General features: G+C 38.3%; 1 protein-coding gene across 2 annotated transcripts in view; it reads left to right on the top strand.

Annotated features, from left to right (window-relative positions):
• Positions 1-555: 555 nt before the first annotated feature.
• Positions 556-16,804, top strand: part of GAS2L3 (growth arrest specific 2 like 3) — a 29,875-nt gene continuing 13,626 nt past the window's right edge. Inside the window, exons 1-6 of one of the 2 annotated variants that reach the window (XM_036253090.1) lie at positions 556-732; positions 3,473-3,561; positions 5,297-5,453; positions 8,657-8,704; positions 13,963-14,131; positions 15,524-15,639. In XM_036253090.1, the coding sequence (XP_036108983.1) occupies positions 8,681-8,704; positions 13,963-14,131; positions 15,524-15,639 (309 nt within the window). In that variant the 5' untranslated portion in view covers positions 556-732; positions 3,473-3,561; positions 5,297-5,453; positions 8,657-8,680. Of the gene's footprint in view, positions 733-3,472; positions 3,562-5,296; positions 5,454-8,656; positions 8,705-10,432; positions 10,557-13,962; positions 14,132-15,523; positions 15,640-16,804 lie in introns of those variants that run through there. The other variant, XM_036253091.1, reaches the window with a different exon arrangement.

The following is a 16,804-nucleotide window of genomic DNA, read 5'->3' as shown; positions in this document are numbered from 1 at the left end:
CAACAGGTGTGCTGGGGCGGCTGGGGCAGGTCGGGCGTGCTAGTGAAGAAGAGGTGTGGAGCGGCCGCCACCCTTGCTTTACAATCCAAACAGGGTTCAGAGCTTAGGGCCTCCAGGGGCACCCTCATTCCCAAGCGCTTAGCACATTCAGGGTCACTTGATTCCTCCAGTTCACCCCTCGGGAAGAATTGATGACCTCACGGACCTTGGAAAGGAAACGCCAGTCATGTCGCCTACCCTCTTCCCTATTTGCTCGGGGCAGTTCCTGCAGGGCCCAGATCGCCCAGATGGACGCCACAGGGCGACAGCCTCGGAGGCTCCGCGCAAAGCTTCCCTGCGCGCGTCTGTTTGCGGGGCTGCGTGTGCGTGGGTGGTGGGGCGCTCGTAGATTGCCTCGGAAATGCAAGAAAGTTTTGGAGCGCGTGCTTGCCCCTGCGGTCACCCTTGGTTCCTAACTAATCTTTTCAAACCGAGGCATTGAATCATATGAAGTTAGAATGCTCGTGGTAGGTATGGTGGAAAGTAGATTCAGTCGTTACTAAGTGAAGAGGTGTTTTTTTGCAGGCCCAGTCTAGGTCAGAATTTGGGTTTTGCGTGGAGATAAGCAGTTTGAGAACTGCTCTGTGATCACCTCTCTTGGCACTTACGTGATTAGGAATTGGAGTTCTTGCCAGCTCAGATCCCCTCTGGGAGGAGATTGGAATGGATTTGAATAAAAAAGTGGAAACTCAGGTAATCTTCTGGTGCACATACTGATACATGTCTGTCTGACTCATCTGTTTCAAAAACTCGTTAAAAATCAATGTGCAGTCCTGGCCAGGTGACTCAGTTGGTTGGAGCACCGTCTGGTACACCAAAGGGTTGCGGGTTCTGTTCGGGTCGGGGCATATGCCTAGGTTTCGGGTTTGATCTCTGGTCTGGTCCGGGCGCTTTCAGGAGGCAATCCATTGATGTTTTTGTCTTCCACGCTTTCCCTTCCCCCCTTCCTCCTCCTCCCCTTCCTTCCTCTCTCTAAGCATGTCCTCAGGTGAAGATTTAAAAAACGATGTGAAATGAATAGTAGGTGTCCCTGCTATTTTGAGATTACGGAATTAAAAGTATTATTTCCCTTTAGTTTAGCAGAGTTGCATGGGAACTCTGAAATCAGGCTTTACTTCGTGTGTGAATTTAGGCAAGTTATTTAATCATTCTAAACCTACATTTCCTATTCTGTAAAAGAAGGTTAATAAATAGTTCCTGCCTTATTGATGCAAGGGTTGTTGTGAGGATTAAATTAAACGATCCATATGACTGGTTTAGTACAATGCCTGACACAACGCTATTATTATTTCTATGCTGTTTAATTGGATTACATGTTTCAGGCTATCCCCAAAGGGTGGAGAGGAGCAGAGGTGAAGGCAGGGCCAGAGGTAGTGATAGTTATCATTCACTGATTGATACATGCGAGGCACTTACAATAGTATCTGGCACATACTAAACACTCTTGTTTTTCAAATACATTATTAGCTGGAATGTGCCAGGTACTGTGTTCTATGTGCCTTACTTACTGTTAAACCTCTTAGTAATTCTGCACTATAGTTGCTGTTACCTCCATGTTACAGATGAGGAAACTGAAACTCAGAGAGGATGTAACCTACTAAGGCCCTTCAGAATTCAATCCAGACTACCTCACTCCAATGTCCAGCTTCTTTTTTATAATACGCTGCCCTTGCATTTATAATCCCAGCATTAAGCAACTTCTGTGCACAGAGTTGTTTTTAGTGCCCAGGCTCATTTCTGCTGTGAGTACAGGTTTATTTTGATACTTCATTAATTAAAAAATAATGAGAAATAACTTGTGATGGTAAATCAAAGTATGTGATAAGAGAATAATGTCAACAGTATACGTGCTACTACTAGAAAACTAAATGAGTCCCATGATGTTTGGAGAATTTGTCAGTTCAGAAATAATGATTCCTAATTTATATTTTTGCAAAAATATTTAGTTTTTGCTTATTCACTATATTTTTACTAAGCAGCACTCTTCTAGTATTCTTTTTCCCCCTGTAAATCTTAATTTAAGTTTGTAGGTAAGAGAAGGAAGTTCAGTTAATTCAGTATTTTTTTTTCAAGCCAACTGTTGATGAGGAAGTAAGGGATTGAGGTTACCATGTATTAATATAGTATACTTTCTTAGAGTAACATGTCTCTGTGTGTTTTACTTCCTATTGCTTGTTGCTTTCTCTACTTTGATTTCAGATATACCTTTACATACCTAATGAACCATGTGATGTACGTAGGATTTGAGAAAACAGGAAACTTGAGTCCGTCAGTTGTCTCATTTCCAGTTTCCCCATTTTTCATTGAAATTTAACTGCCGTAGATAAATGCCTCAGAAGTAATGTTTACAAGATACAGGCAATAATTATAATTGTATTTTTTTAGTGTTTCTCCTAAAGACTCAAAAAGTTTTCTTATAGTATTACACTGTTACAGAGTAGGTTGTTTTAACAGAAAGTTACCATGTATTTCCTAAACAAATCGCTAATTCCCAAATAACTAGAATGTAATAAAATGTAGCAGACATTGCTATATGTAATTTTATCTTTGATACTGAAAATATCATAGTAATTTACAGTATTATGACCATTATATGCTGGATATTGCTGAAGGGCTGACTGATAGAGACTTTTGCCTATTGGCACACAGCATAAACTTTTCTGTAAGAAAGTATAATATTAGCTATGGCAAAGGATTCGCTTTATATAGTTTTAAACATGAAGACTTCTGATAATATTTTTATTTCCCCCAAAAAGTTGGCTGTTGAAAAATTATTTAGCTATGTTAAAAAGTTTTCTTTTATACACACACACACAATTTAGAAAACATTGTGATCTCAGTAATATAATTATTTAATGTAACTTAAAAAAATCCTTACCCTAGGATAAGAGAGGGAGGGAGGGAGAGAGGGACAGAGGGAGAGAGGGAGAGAGAGAGAGAGACATTGATGTGAGAGAGACACATTGATTGGTTGCCTCCTGCATAACCGTGACGGACCAACCAGGGCTAGGGACTGAACAGCAACTGAGGATTGACCAGAATTGAACCTGTGACTCTTTGGTTTGCAGGTTGACGCTCTAATGCTGAGCCAAACTGGCGAGGGCTCAGTAGTATAATTATGTATGCTTTTGGTTGCATAAGATATAATAGACATCTTTCCAGATGAGTAGATGAAGCTGTATCATATATTCTTTTAAGTGGCTAACTGAATCTCCTGTATGAATGTCCCATAAGTTATCTGAGCAGTTTTCTGCTAGTTTACACTTAGTGTTGTTTTTACATTTCTTTATGTTAGTGTCTGTGTGTATGTTTTCCATAGAGTCTTTTAGTCTGTCATATATAAAGGCAAACTGATTTTAAGTTCTTTTAAAAATGTTTTGTGTCCCACAAAATTTTATGACAAATTAATAATTCTGTCTAATATAAAATTAAGTTATTCAGGTTGAATCCCTGCCAAACATTGAAAGAGGAAAATTTCAAATAAGTCAAAGATTCCCAGCAAATGAAAAGTTTCTATATTTTGTAAGTAATATATGATGTTTTATTAAACTGTAAGAATCTTAAGTCTTCATTTGGCTTTGGAAGCTGCCTTTCTCTTAAATGAATACACCACAGACTTATTATTGTTTCATATTCCTTTTAGTAATAAATGCAACATTTGTTGTATTTAGGAGTAATTCCAGCAATAATTTTAGCACTCATTTCAACATAGAAGTAGACGAAATGGTTACTGTTACCCCCTCAAGGACCTTATTTTAAAAGTATTGAGTACAGTAAAATTGAAGCACATACTGCCGTGTAACCTAAATTGAAGAGGGATTCAGGGCCGCTTTTTGGAGGAATGGAATCTGGAGGACAGGCGGGAGCGAGTCTGGAAGAAGGAAGAAGAGAGTGTTCCATGTAGACGGAGCAGCTGTGCAAAGACCCAGAAATGAGAGGGCATATGCTCCAAGGGTCCAGAAGGAGTTCAGTATGGCGGGAGGGTACGGGGCTGGAGGGGTGGCCTCTAAATTCCACCTCTAAATTCTGCAGAGAAAATTTAGAGGTAGAAGTAATAAGATATGGTCATTGATGGTTTTGGATGAGGTAAGGTAGCTACCCGGGAGGAGAAGGTGGGTATGAGGGAGGAAAGAATCAAACATGACCTGGTAACTTGGTGAATCTTGGTGTCACTTTCTGAGATACTAAATACAGGAAACCTTTGTAAATATTTAAATGGGTGCATGAATGTATAAATGATTTTAAATATACAAAGGCAGGAGCATTTGATGGTGATGAGGTGGTGATAATAGAAAACACATAGCACTCCAGTCGGTTTTACCTATAAATTTTGCCTTTTTTTTTTTAAAGCATGCTGTATAAAACTTGTGGCCTCCCCCTCCTTTTTCATCGTTTCAACATGCTGGACTCTGATACATACTGCTTTCTCTAGGTTAGGTCAACTATCTTGACCTCCTGGGAAAATCTTCCTTTCTTCATTTCACTTAAGAAGTATATTAGGCCCTGACTGGTTTGGCTCAGCGGTTAGAGCGTCGGCCTGCGGTCCAGAGACTCGGGTTCGGTTCCCGCTAAGGGCACGTACCTCGGTTGCAGTTTGTCCCCGGCCCTGGTTGGGTCGTGTGGGTGGCAGCCATTCGATGTGTCCCTTTCATGTCGATGTTTCTCTCTCTCTCCCTCCCATTCTATCTGAACAAAATACCGAAAAAAAATGTCCTCAGGTGAGGATAAAAAAAAAAAAGAAGTATATTAGTTTCCTTTTATTGCTAGAACAAATATTCATACACTTAGAGGTTTAAAACAACACACATTTATTATCTTACAGTTTGGGAAAACAAAAATCTTAAGTGAGCTAAAAGAGAGATGTTGGTCTGGCTGTGTTGCTTCTGGAAGCAGCAGCAGGGGCCCATTCTTTCTCCAGCTTATAGCTGCACCTGCCTGCACCTCGGTTCCCCTCATCTTCAACGCCAGCAGTGTAGCCACTCAAATTCCTATCGCAGTGTCCTCCCGATTATGATGTGCATATTGTAAAGCTTTTATTTGTAACCATATTTATTTTGATGTTAGTAAAAGAAGCTTTCCAAATTACATTTAATGATTTTTGAGCATTATTTGCCTTGATTTTATCTCTTTAATTTGATAAGTTAAATGAACTATAATTATGTTTCATCAGATTATTAATCTAACAACTAGCATTTGTTAAGTGCTAGCTATGTGTCAGGTCCTTTATTTGTATCATCTCATTTAATCATTACAACAGCCACACGAGGGAGGAGGTGGTATCCCATTTTACAGATGGGAACACTGAGGCTCAGAGAAGTTAACTATCCCCAGGTCGTATGGCGAATATTTGCTAAAGCTGGAATTCATACCATTATGTTTCTGCTACTTTCTACTACTGCAGTGGTGTCTTTGTGGTGAGTTATTTCTCCCAATTATGATGTGCACATAAAATATATATGGTATATTGTTGGTATGGATATAACATTTCTATTTTCTCTAATAGGCAGCTAGGAAATATTGAACTGAAAAATTTAAAGCTGAAGAAGTATTCCTTTTTTTGAACAAATGAGGGAGGATGTCTTTTTCAATTATTTTTTCTAAATGAAGCATTAAAAAATGATGTTTTTTGACGTTAGAAAGGCATATAGTAACACCTGTGTTCTCACCACTTACCTGAAATAAAATCTTACCAGTACTTTTGAAAGACCTCTGTGCATTCCTCCCCACTCTCATCTTCCTCCCTCTGCTCAGTGGTAAACACTGTCCCAGCGTTGGCATTTATCATACCCTGGCAGCTTAGGTATCTTGGCAGTAATCTGGCGGCTGCGTGCTGAATGAAGGGTTGGAGTGGTGTTAATGCTGTTATTTTTCTGAGGAAACTTATCTTATGTCTGCTTATTTTGCCATTCTTTTCTAAATTGGCACCCAGTTTGTACCAGGGCTGAGTCATGCCACCTCGTGCTCTCCCCGCCATATCTTATAATGTGGGCGAGAAATACAGATGCACTCAGTTTCAGAGCCTACGGCTATGGGACAAAAGGTCAGCTCAACAGGTTGCCATTTCCTTCCGTCACGACCTGAAGTCAAATTGGTATGAAGAGCCTCCCATCGATAATCGTGAAGACCTCATGACTGGAACTTTAAGATGAGTGGGCTAGGCCCAAATCCAGTGGAAGTTTCAGGTGGATGAGCACAGTCTGCGTTTCCGACGTTTCCCCAGGTTTAAACATCGAGTGCAGCAGTCCTCACTCCGTTGCTGTGGGGCTCCTGGTCTGGTGGAAGAGTGCCGGCAGGGTCAGGGTAGTGTGGACTCGGTCACGGGAGACCCCCAAAGCTAAGGGGAAAGACTTCCTCAGGTGGGCAAACGCCGGAAGGAGGTTTCTCCAAAAAAACAGAAACAAAGTCAATAAGTTGCTGATTAAGATGCTTCAAAAGTGAAATGTTTCTGTCTCAGCATGGTTGGTTTATGGGGGAAGTAGAGACCCAGCCTTCAGGGGAGATAGGAAAGAAGAGTACAGGTGATACAATGAGTGAGCAGCAATCAAGAGTCGTGACTGTGGTACCGATTGAGGCCTGGGGCTGACTATGGAAAAGGTGCTACTCTCGGGATTAAATGCCTGAGACACAAAAGTGGTTTATAAAGAGAATAGCGAGTGCCTGGAGAATATCAACAGCTGGCTCTTAATATCTGGGCACAATGAGTACTCATTAATTGATGATTCACTTTTATAAACAATCTCCAGTTTATACAAATTTTCTGGTAAAAGCAGATATTGGTGTACATGATAGTTTTCATTTATGAAGGTATGTTATCACTTGCCTGAGTATTTATCTGAGTATATTGTTAAAGAATTTCTTTTTAAAGGTAATCCAGATGGTTCTCTTACTGTCATCATGAAAGTTATTTCATTCTACAAGAGCATGATTCAAAAAACGTTCTGCTGAAGTTTAAGTGACTGGAGGTCGTGCACAAATTCTTCATCTCTTTCACAAAACCAAATTTTGGAATTGTCTATTAAAAAAATGCAACTCCTAAACATTCTTGTGATAGCTTCTTTGTGAAAGTGTCGCTGTTCTTGATTTGCACATGCCCTGCGATTTAGGCCGTCTTTTGTTTAGGGTTGGCAGTTCCAACTGTCAAAGCTCTGGTCTGATTGTGTGGGACTCCTTATTTTAATGGGAGAAGCTTCTTTGCTGCATTTTTAAAAAATGGTCTCGGAAGCTTCTTACTGTGGATCTTTGTTGGGGACAAAGGATTATTTATGCTAAAGGAAAATGTATTCCCCGCTGACTTGGCTCGTGGGAAGCATAACAAGCTTATTAGTAATGCGCAGTTGTGCTTTGCCCTTTTGCTATGGTAGAGAGAGGAAAAATGACATCAAAAAGGACATTCTGCTACCCTTTGCCTTCCCGCAAAGAAAATATGATGCAATATTAGACTTTTTAGTTAGGTTTAGCTCAAGTTCAACTTCTTCCAGAAGAAATGTTCTTGAAAGGAAGGTGGTATGGTAATTGGCACTGTGCATGAGGTATGTCTGATGTAACTTAGACGAGAAAATGACTTTTCCTTGGAAATAGATAGCATTAGAGCCTTATAAACTGTTTTAGATTTTTTTCTTAGACTCTCTTACTATAAGCAATAAAAAATCCTAGGTTTTATATAGTCTAATTATTCTGAGTGTTTTTAAACTCCTCACTTTTTTTTTCTCTGAAAATACATTAAATAATTGTATTATTAACCTAACTTAATTAAAGTTGTGGTTTCCTTGAACATTTCAAGAAAAGTATTCTGTAGCTCAATTATGCTGTTCCTTTTCTTTTTGGTCTTGAGCACCTCACAGAGGAAATATGAAGTTATTATAGAAAGGCATTGAGTATTGTTTCATAGTTAAAATTGGTGCTTACATCTGTTACCTTGTCATCTGGCAAAAAAAGAAACTCATGGTTAAGCTTGAGAATTTATATGAAGCCTAGATGAACTTTTATGAGCTCCATGTGAAGGTCAGATGGGGGACACTTGACTTTTAGTCTCAGTTGTTGTGATGTATGTATTTACATTATGTTTACAGGGGAAGATTCTGGGAGACTTTTGTATGGTTCAGTTTTATTGTTAATTTTAGTTTACTAGCCCGAAGCTTCAAGAATTACTTCGAAGCCAGATGTTTCAATAATGTTCTTGCTTGCAGTCATATAGTTAGTGAGAGCGCCCACCACACCGAATTTTCTGTTTTGGTAGATTACTAAATAAGAGAGAGAGAGAGAGAGAGAGAGAGAGAGAGAGAGAGAATGAACACACTGTAGGACTCTTGAGCTACATCACCCCTATTCCTTCTCTTGCATCTTTTCTCTGTCCTGGGTGGGTGGGGGGTCACTTTGATGCTAGTACCAGAAACTAGTTATTAATTGAGTTTCGGATTTTTCTGTTTCAAATGAAGAGTGCCTTTATGAAGTGAGAAGCTAGGAGTGATTATTGGCCTCAGAGTCAAATGGTTCCAGTTAGAAGGAAAAGTTGTAGGTCCTCAGTCAAAGCGAGGAAAGCAGATTGCTCGTCATCTGAGGGTTGGGGGAGTAGGAAAGCTGCCCTCGTCTGCATAGTAATCTTTTGTTCTATTTTCAGAAAAGCAATTTCAGTTCAATATTAATGACCATGCAGCCTGCAATTCAAGTAAGTGTTTTTCTTGGAAAAATATTTTTTATGAGATTAATATAATAACATTATAATTATTAGTAAAATACTAAAATTATTTAAATGTTTTTATTGTACTAGTTTTTTTAAGCATCAATGTTAATAACAGGAATACTATATTTCGACTTTCTAGTTCTGAAAGGATTTTAATTCTAGGCTTATACTGAATATTTGTAAGAATCAAAACTACCTTAGGGTTGGTGGGTCCTTCTTATTTATACTATTCTGGGAAAAGAATTGGAATCTTTTGTAATATTTCTATCATTACAATGTGGTATATATTTGTAGTTAAAAAGCTTTCAATGAAAACAAATACACCTTTTTAAAATTTTAGATGATTGTACGTGTCTTATAATGCCTGTATATAAACAATTATTAAAATTTAAAGAGTTTTTTTGTGTGTGTGGGTTTGTTATTATTTTTTTAAATCCTCACCCGAGGATTTATTTTTTCCCATTTATCTTCAGATAGAGAGGGAGGGAGGGAGAGAGAGAGAGAGAGAGACAGACAGACAGACAGACATTGATGTGAGAGAGACATTGAGCAATTGCCTCCCACATGACCCCCGACCAGGGCCGGGACGAACCACAACTGAGGTAAGTGCCCTTGACTGGAATCGAACCTGAGACTCTGGTCTGCAGGCCTACGCTTTAACCACTGAGCCAAACTGGCCAAGGCGATGGGTTTGTTGTTTGTTATTTTTTATTTACTTATTTTTTGTATGAGTGGAAGCAAGATGAGGACAATGAAACCAGAATGATCTTATATTTGAATGATTTCCAGAGTTGGTACAGTATTTGCTATATTGTTCTGATATCCTTTTAAGTTTTTTTTTTTTTTCTTTTGCTGTGAATAGAACATGAATGACTATTCATAAAGACAAAAATCACATTGAAGGTCTACCTAGAAAGATGCAAGCAGCTGATAATAAAATTTGCTTGGAAAGTGAGAACTTTAGAGTCAATCAGATTCCATTTCCCATCCTAGTTCTGCAAGTGTGTTGGTGAGACACTTCTCTGAATGTGAGCTTCCCTTCCTCTAACGCGAGGGGACACTGATCTAGAAGGGCAGCGGTGAGGAATCAGTGAGATAACACACGCAAAGTGCCTACAAGAATGTGTGTTGCATTGTAGGCACTTCAGAAGATTGGTTGTATCATTTATGCAACACAGTCATCAAGATGTAAAACTGGAGGTTATACCTGTGTCATGCAATCCTTTCCTTCCTTTAAAAAAAAAATTAATTAAGAAAGGAGGCTTATCAAGCTGACAGTGGGCTATACCTAGAGAAGAGAATTTATCGAATGGTAGAGAACGACTCTGAATGTGGTCCTGCTTGTGCTCCCTCCGGTGCGGTGCAGCTGTATCCTCCTCCGCGAATACGCGGTTCTGCCCCTGTGTCCTCCTCTGGGGGTTTGTACGCCCATAGCAGTCTCCCGGAGGTCTTATTCTTCCCCCCTGAGGCTTCTCAAATCATATTGAATATGCTCAGAACTTCTTTATTACTCAGAACCATTTCTTGTCTGATTATTCTTTGTGTTCTCTTTTTATCCAAGTCTCAGAAATGTCATCAGGTTCACATTGATTATATGATATGTATTTTTGATTCCTATAGTGTGCTTTTTATCCTCGCCACATTGACCATGTTTTTCTCACTTCTGCACTAATGGCCATCAATATTTTCTTAACTTTGTGAATACTTTCTTAGTTCTGTCTTATAGTTCTACGAAGCCTCCTCTCATCCAGGTCCCACAGATCCATCTCTGTTGATTCTTCTCTGAGAACATCCTTGACATCTCTCATGGAAGCTTTTGCTTCTGTACCTGACGAATGTGAGACATTTCCAGGATTTTAACCCCTTTCTCTGCTAACTATGTTAGTTATTTAGTTATTCATAAGTGCCTTACAGAGCGGAGACATCAGTAAATAGCTATTATCAATTGGTTTCTTATTAATATAATACATTAAGATCTTACTTGCCTTTTTTGTCTTTAATTTTGACTAGTATATAAACATACAGTCTAACAACCAATGAACGACAGTTCCTGATCTCTTTTGGGTCAGAGTCCTCTTTTGAGAAGCTGAGAAAAGCTATGAACTCTGTTAGTGAAAAGGCTGTTGGTACATAGGCAGACAATTTTGCCTAAATGTAAAGTAAGCAAGTTTATGTGCCTACTCAGGTTCATCTCTAGACTGCCTGTGAATTAAGAATCTCTGCAATGTGACAGCTTTCTGCATGTTTGAGAACAAACTTTATACATGAAGTTTTTATTAACATCTAGCTTTTAACAACATTAATATACTGCTGACTAGCCCAGGTTATTAGAGAATCTTCTGCTTGCAATAATAGGAAAATTGAAATACTCTTCTTCATGTGGGAAGAAAGTAGAATGACCTTTGTCAATGTCAGCTTCTTTATTTTCACACATGATTTTTCAAAACCACCCTCCTAACTAATGCACATCTTGCCTCGACAAACATTCGCATCTGTTCTGCCTGTTTTCAACTCAGCCACATGGTTAAAGGACAAAGAACATATTTCACTAACCGTAAGAACATATTTCACTGACTGTAAGATACTACTAACTGTAAGATGCATCTGCATTTGGATATCTGTCATTTGCTGATTCCTATTTCCTTAGTTATACCAAAAATATTTTTGACTGAAGACCATGTGCTAGGTATTAATACTGAGTTCTGGGATGGCAAACAGAATTAAGACATGCTTATGAAGGGCAAATTTAGAGAGTAAATCTTTGCTGTACTACTTCTGAAATAATTTTAAGAGAATTCTGGTAAATAAATAACATCTTGTGTTTTTCCTAAAACTTTATAGGATCCACAGACATTTAGGAGTTCATTTCCTGAGCCCTACCCTCAATTCCTGAAATAATATCCCTCAAATGACTTATGTTTCTCTTATTCTTTGGGTATTTTTCTTGAGTTTTGCTACTCCTGCTTGCTTCTTATGGTATATGTTCCTATTCTTTCTTTGCTCTTGGGATTTTTTTTCTCCTGAAGCATGTTTGTTTCTCATCATGGGAGATTAGAAACAGTTGCTGTTGTTGTTTTCTCCATAATTTGTCTGGATTAACTATGGTGTTGCTATGGCTTTTGATTTGGTGTAGTAAGACTTGCCTCAGATAAACCTCAGTAAGTTTAATATATTTTAGGGAGAAAATTAACTATATGTATAAATCTAGAAAGGATATTGGTATTACTTGCACTTATACTTACAAAAATTATTTTTGAACAATGACAAGCCTACCAAGGAATTGTTAAGTATAGCTCAGAGATATTTGTTTGAACTATTTCAGAATGAATTGCCAAAACAATGCCCCATCACTTCCAAATGTGTCATTGTTTATTTCTCATAAACAAGGACATCCTCCTATGCAACCACAATGCAATAGTGAGAATCGGGATATTAACACTGGTACAGTATTGCCATCTGATACTCTGACCACAGTCAGATATCGCCAGTTGTCCCGATAATGTTGAGTCCGGAATCCTGGGTTTCACTGAGTTGTCATGTCTCTTTCATCTCGCTCAGTCCGAAACAGGCTCTCCTCAGCCTTTGCTTGCCTTTAATGACCTTGACCCCTTTTTGAATATTGACCATCAGTTATTTTGTAGAGTGTCCCTCATTTGGGGTTTGCTTGATGTTTTCTCATGCTTAAATTCAGGTTATGTGTCTTTGGCAGGAATATCGCAGAGGGCTGCTGTGTTTTCTCACCGCATCCAAACAGGTGGCACATGATTTTGGTTTGTGCCATTATTGATGGTGTTCACTGTTGTCACTTGATTAAGATGCCATCTGTCAGGTTTCTCTACTGTAAAATTACTCTTTTCCCCCCTTTGTAATAAGTATTTTAGGGGGAAGCACTTTGAAACTATATAAAAGTCACATTCCTCCTTAAAATTCTAGTTTATTCATTTATATCTTTACGGACTTGTAGTTGTTTATTTTATTTAATGTGTTATAATCCATTTTTATCGTTATTCTTGTATGTAATTGCTACTGATGTAGGCAGTAGAAGCTGTTACGGCTGTGTCCGTGTCCTTTGGGCATGTCCTCGTCAGACTTCGAGCACCTCTTTGCTCCTGGTAAAGGAAGCTCCATTCCAACACCACAGCATTCATTCAGTTTTCTCCCATTTCCCATTTGCACCTTTCTTCTTTGGCAGTGAGAACCTGGCTCCCTGTGATAAAGCCCATGTGTGGGACCAGTCTCCCATTGCTGGTGCCACCCCTGCCCGAGATGATGCCCTTCGGCTCTTTGAGCATTGACACCCTGCACTGGGACCTCCCCCTTTCGTCCCCTCCTTATATCCTGACAAGTGCACAGGGCTGTCCCCATGGTGGACTCCCTCTCACTTCATCCAAACTCTGACTTTTCATTTCAGGCTACCCCCGGAAAGCATCCCCTCCCCCCCAGTCATTTCACTTGGGCTCTCTACCGCTTTCTGCATTGGATTTTGATAGTCTTTTCTCTAAATAATCTTATATTAAAGCTTTGGTAAAACTTCAAAATCTTGCAAGTGGTGGTTTGATGGTATGTTTATGTCAATTTTTATTCTAAACTACAGGGATTGGCCACGTAGTAAATATTTTTGGCTTTGCAAGTCACTAGGCAACATTGAGGCAATTATGTAGCTACTTATATAATAAGCCATTTTAAAATGTAAAAACCATACTTAGCTTATGGGCCCTGCAAAATCAGATGACAGATTAGATTCTTTAGAATATATTTTTGGATAATATTCTTATTATGATTTAAAGTTTAAAATGTCACTTTGCATTCATTCAATCAGTTATCCATTATTTAACAAATAAAGGATATTATTTAACAAATAATGGATATACTAGGTCTAGTGCTAGATGTATCTTGTAAGGCAGTGTTCATTAACTTATTTTACAGCCTAGATGTTGAGACTGATCAAGTATCTTGTAAAACTTACTTATCTAACAAGTAAAAGGATAACTTTCTAATTTTTATCCTCTTGGCTTGATAGTAGACTTCATTTCTTAATTGGGGGTTCACTTACATTTATCACAGTATTGACTATTGAAAAATGCCTCAAGTATCTTGGCTAATAGTTTGCTTCTAGTTTATATACTTTTTTGTACGCTGCTGCAGTTTTGTAAATGTTATATATGGTTCGTAATTCATCACTTAAATGTAAACGTGCTGACTTAACCAGGTCACATCCACTCATTTGGTTGGTGTTTTCTCAGGTGTGGTTTGGCGAAGACCTGCCTCTAAGTCCACGGAGTCCTCTGACCCCCAGGCACGGGCCGGGTTTGGCCGACGTGTATCAGTATGACGAGTGGATAGCTGTGAGGCACAAAGCCAGTCTGTTTCCCATGCAAGAAGATCTGTCAATCTGGTTATCTGGTTTATTAGGTAAGTCTTGAAAAGACACTCAGAATCGTATTCTCTTTTTTCAGTCAATATTTATTGAGAACCTTATTTTTGTCAAGGAGTGCTTGTTCTAGAGGCTGGGGATATTCTAGTGAATGAAATCTTTAATGATTTCATTAAATCATTAAATGAATGATTTGAAGAAGCTTTGAATAATCAACATTTTCACTGTTAATGTTAAAAATATATGCCTGTGTGTGTGTGTGTGTGTGTGTGTGTGTGTGTATATATATATATATATATATATATATATATTTATTTAAGTACATAGGTCTAATTTTGGGATCACTATTTTACTACTCCACCTCCCAACCTTGCATAAGGCGTGAGATTCTGAGTGGCATTCATACTACAGATAACATGGTGATTCTGTCTCAGGCATTCAGAGGTAGAGGCATAAAACCTAGGAGGAAATGTCAGGTTGGAGAATGTCCAGCATTATCTTGCTTCACCCAGTTAAACAATATGATAAGTGCTCTGTGCTTTCTCTGCAGAAAAAATCTCCTTTTATTATTATTATTATTATCATTATTATTTAATCCTCACCCAAGGACATTTTTGCATTTTTACCTTGAAATAGAGTGGGAGGGAGAGAGAGAGGAAGAGAGAGAGGAAGAGAGAGAGACACATCGAGTGGTCGCCACCCACACGACCTCATCTGGGGCCTTAGCAGGAACCGAACCTGGGCCTTTCTGGTCTGTGGGCTGACACACTAACCGTTGAGCCAAACCGGCCAGGGCAAAAAAATCCCCTTTTAATATAGAATTTCATGTAGCATTGCAAGGTTTTTTGTGAAAAGGAATACAAGAAGCTCATCTAGGGCCTTCCCAAGATAATTAAAACACAGCAAACACTCACTTTAGATACTAGTATCAGTTTGATTTAGAAATTTTTTTTTAAGTTTATTGTGTAATAAAGCTTTTAAAGAAGATATTTTAGAGGTGAAAAGTTAGTATTACTGGGTGTTATGTTACTGTCTTTAATTTTAAACTTATAACAAAGTCCATCTTATTTACAGGGATTTTTCTTTTTCTTCTGTAAGTAGTAATGTGCAGTGAATCAAAACTTAACCTTAATAGTGAATATTGAAATATAAAACACTTTGGTCTTTTTAAAATGAAATAAAAGACATGTCAGTTTTCTTTACTTTTTTCCCTATACTTCTACATTACAGACATTTTTGTTTCCATTGTCATTTTTTAATTTGACATTCTCTGCTGTTTTAACTCTACCTTCTAAGAGTGAATAATTGTAGTCTGATCTAATATTCATCTAGTATTTCAGCCCTAATCTAATTATATTTACTTAAAATTTAATCATATTGTTTGCACTCACTGTTTCTAGAAGAATCTTAACTTTGAAATATGTTCTTAGGTATTGAAGTTAAGGCGGAGAGACTGCTGGAAGAACTGGATAATGGAGTACTGTTATGCCAACTGATTGATGTTCTTCAGAACATGGTGAAAGCCTGCAGCTCTGAAGAGCCAGGGGTAAGGAGATGTTTGACAGCAGTGATTCTATACCTTGGTGCATGCTCATTTGTTTATGTACATTTCTTATTATCTCTGCACGATTGTAAACTTCCCATACCAAGTATCCATAATATGGATAATTTACTTAATCTTTTTGCGAATCTAGAAGAATTTTCTTACTTGTAAAGTGGAGGTATTAACATTTTCCTTGTAGCACTTATTAGTAAGGATTCGGCGAAATTAAGTGAGATAATCTATAGATGGTGTTGATATTGGTGCCTAGCGGCCAGTAGATAGCCAGTAGCTGGCTCTTCGTGAGCACAATGACGTAGGGTGGTTGAGAGTCAACTGAGAAGAGAGTGAGTGATGGTTCCGGGTACACAGTTAGGAGCTACCAGCATCGTCATCGCCTTTATTCTTCATATATTGTCTTGGTGAGTGAATTCTATAAATATTGGTGGAATGGATAATAATATTTTAGCCAGTTTTTCTCTGTAGACCCTCAAGGTATGATTTGACGTAGATAAGGTTTCTGTCTTTTCATCAAGCATGGGTGTTTTCGGGATCTGAACACTCACACAGTGTTGGTGAAGTATAAAGTGATGTCATCTTTCTGGGGGACAGTGGGTGATGTATATCACACTGACAACAGAGCACATCCTAAAAAACATGAATGGATTAGGAAGTGCAAATTGGTAGTTACAAAAGGGGACATAAAGTACAGCATAGGGAATAGAGTCAATAATATTGTAATAACTATGTACGGTGCCAGGTGGGTACTGGAATAGTGTGTTTATCTAACATTCTGTAGGTACAGATGTCTAACAAGTGTATATTTGTGCCAGGAGATGTCTTGCTAAAATGTAGACGAGAACATTTCAGTTGAGACTAAGCATCTTTGTATTTGGCTGTATTATTTTATTTTTTGGCAATAATCATGTGTTCTGTATATATTAGAAAAACTCACAAGGCTATTTTAATTCTGGAAAATAATAGCAACAGGAAGGATATATCAGGAACTGGTAACAGTGTTTATCTCTAGTGAGAGAGAGGAACTGAGGGTAGAGGTGGGAGAGAGACTTACGTTGTGTCTACTATGTCTATTGCATTTTTAAAAATCATATGCATGAATTGCTTATTCAAGTAAAAATTTAAACTGAAGTAAAACTAAAAACATCTCAAC

Source organism: Molossus molossus, unplaced genomic scaffold (genome assembly GCF_014108415.1).
Source record: "Molossus molossus isolate mMolMol1 unplaced genomic scaffold, mMolMol1.p scaffold_m16_p_10, whole genome shotgun sequence".
Lineage (NCBI taxonomy): Eukaryota > Metazoa > Chordata > Mammalia > Chiroptera > Molossidae > Molossus > Molossus molossus.
This window is presented reverse-complemented; position numbering and strand designations above follow the sequence as displayed.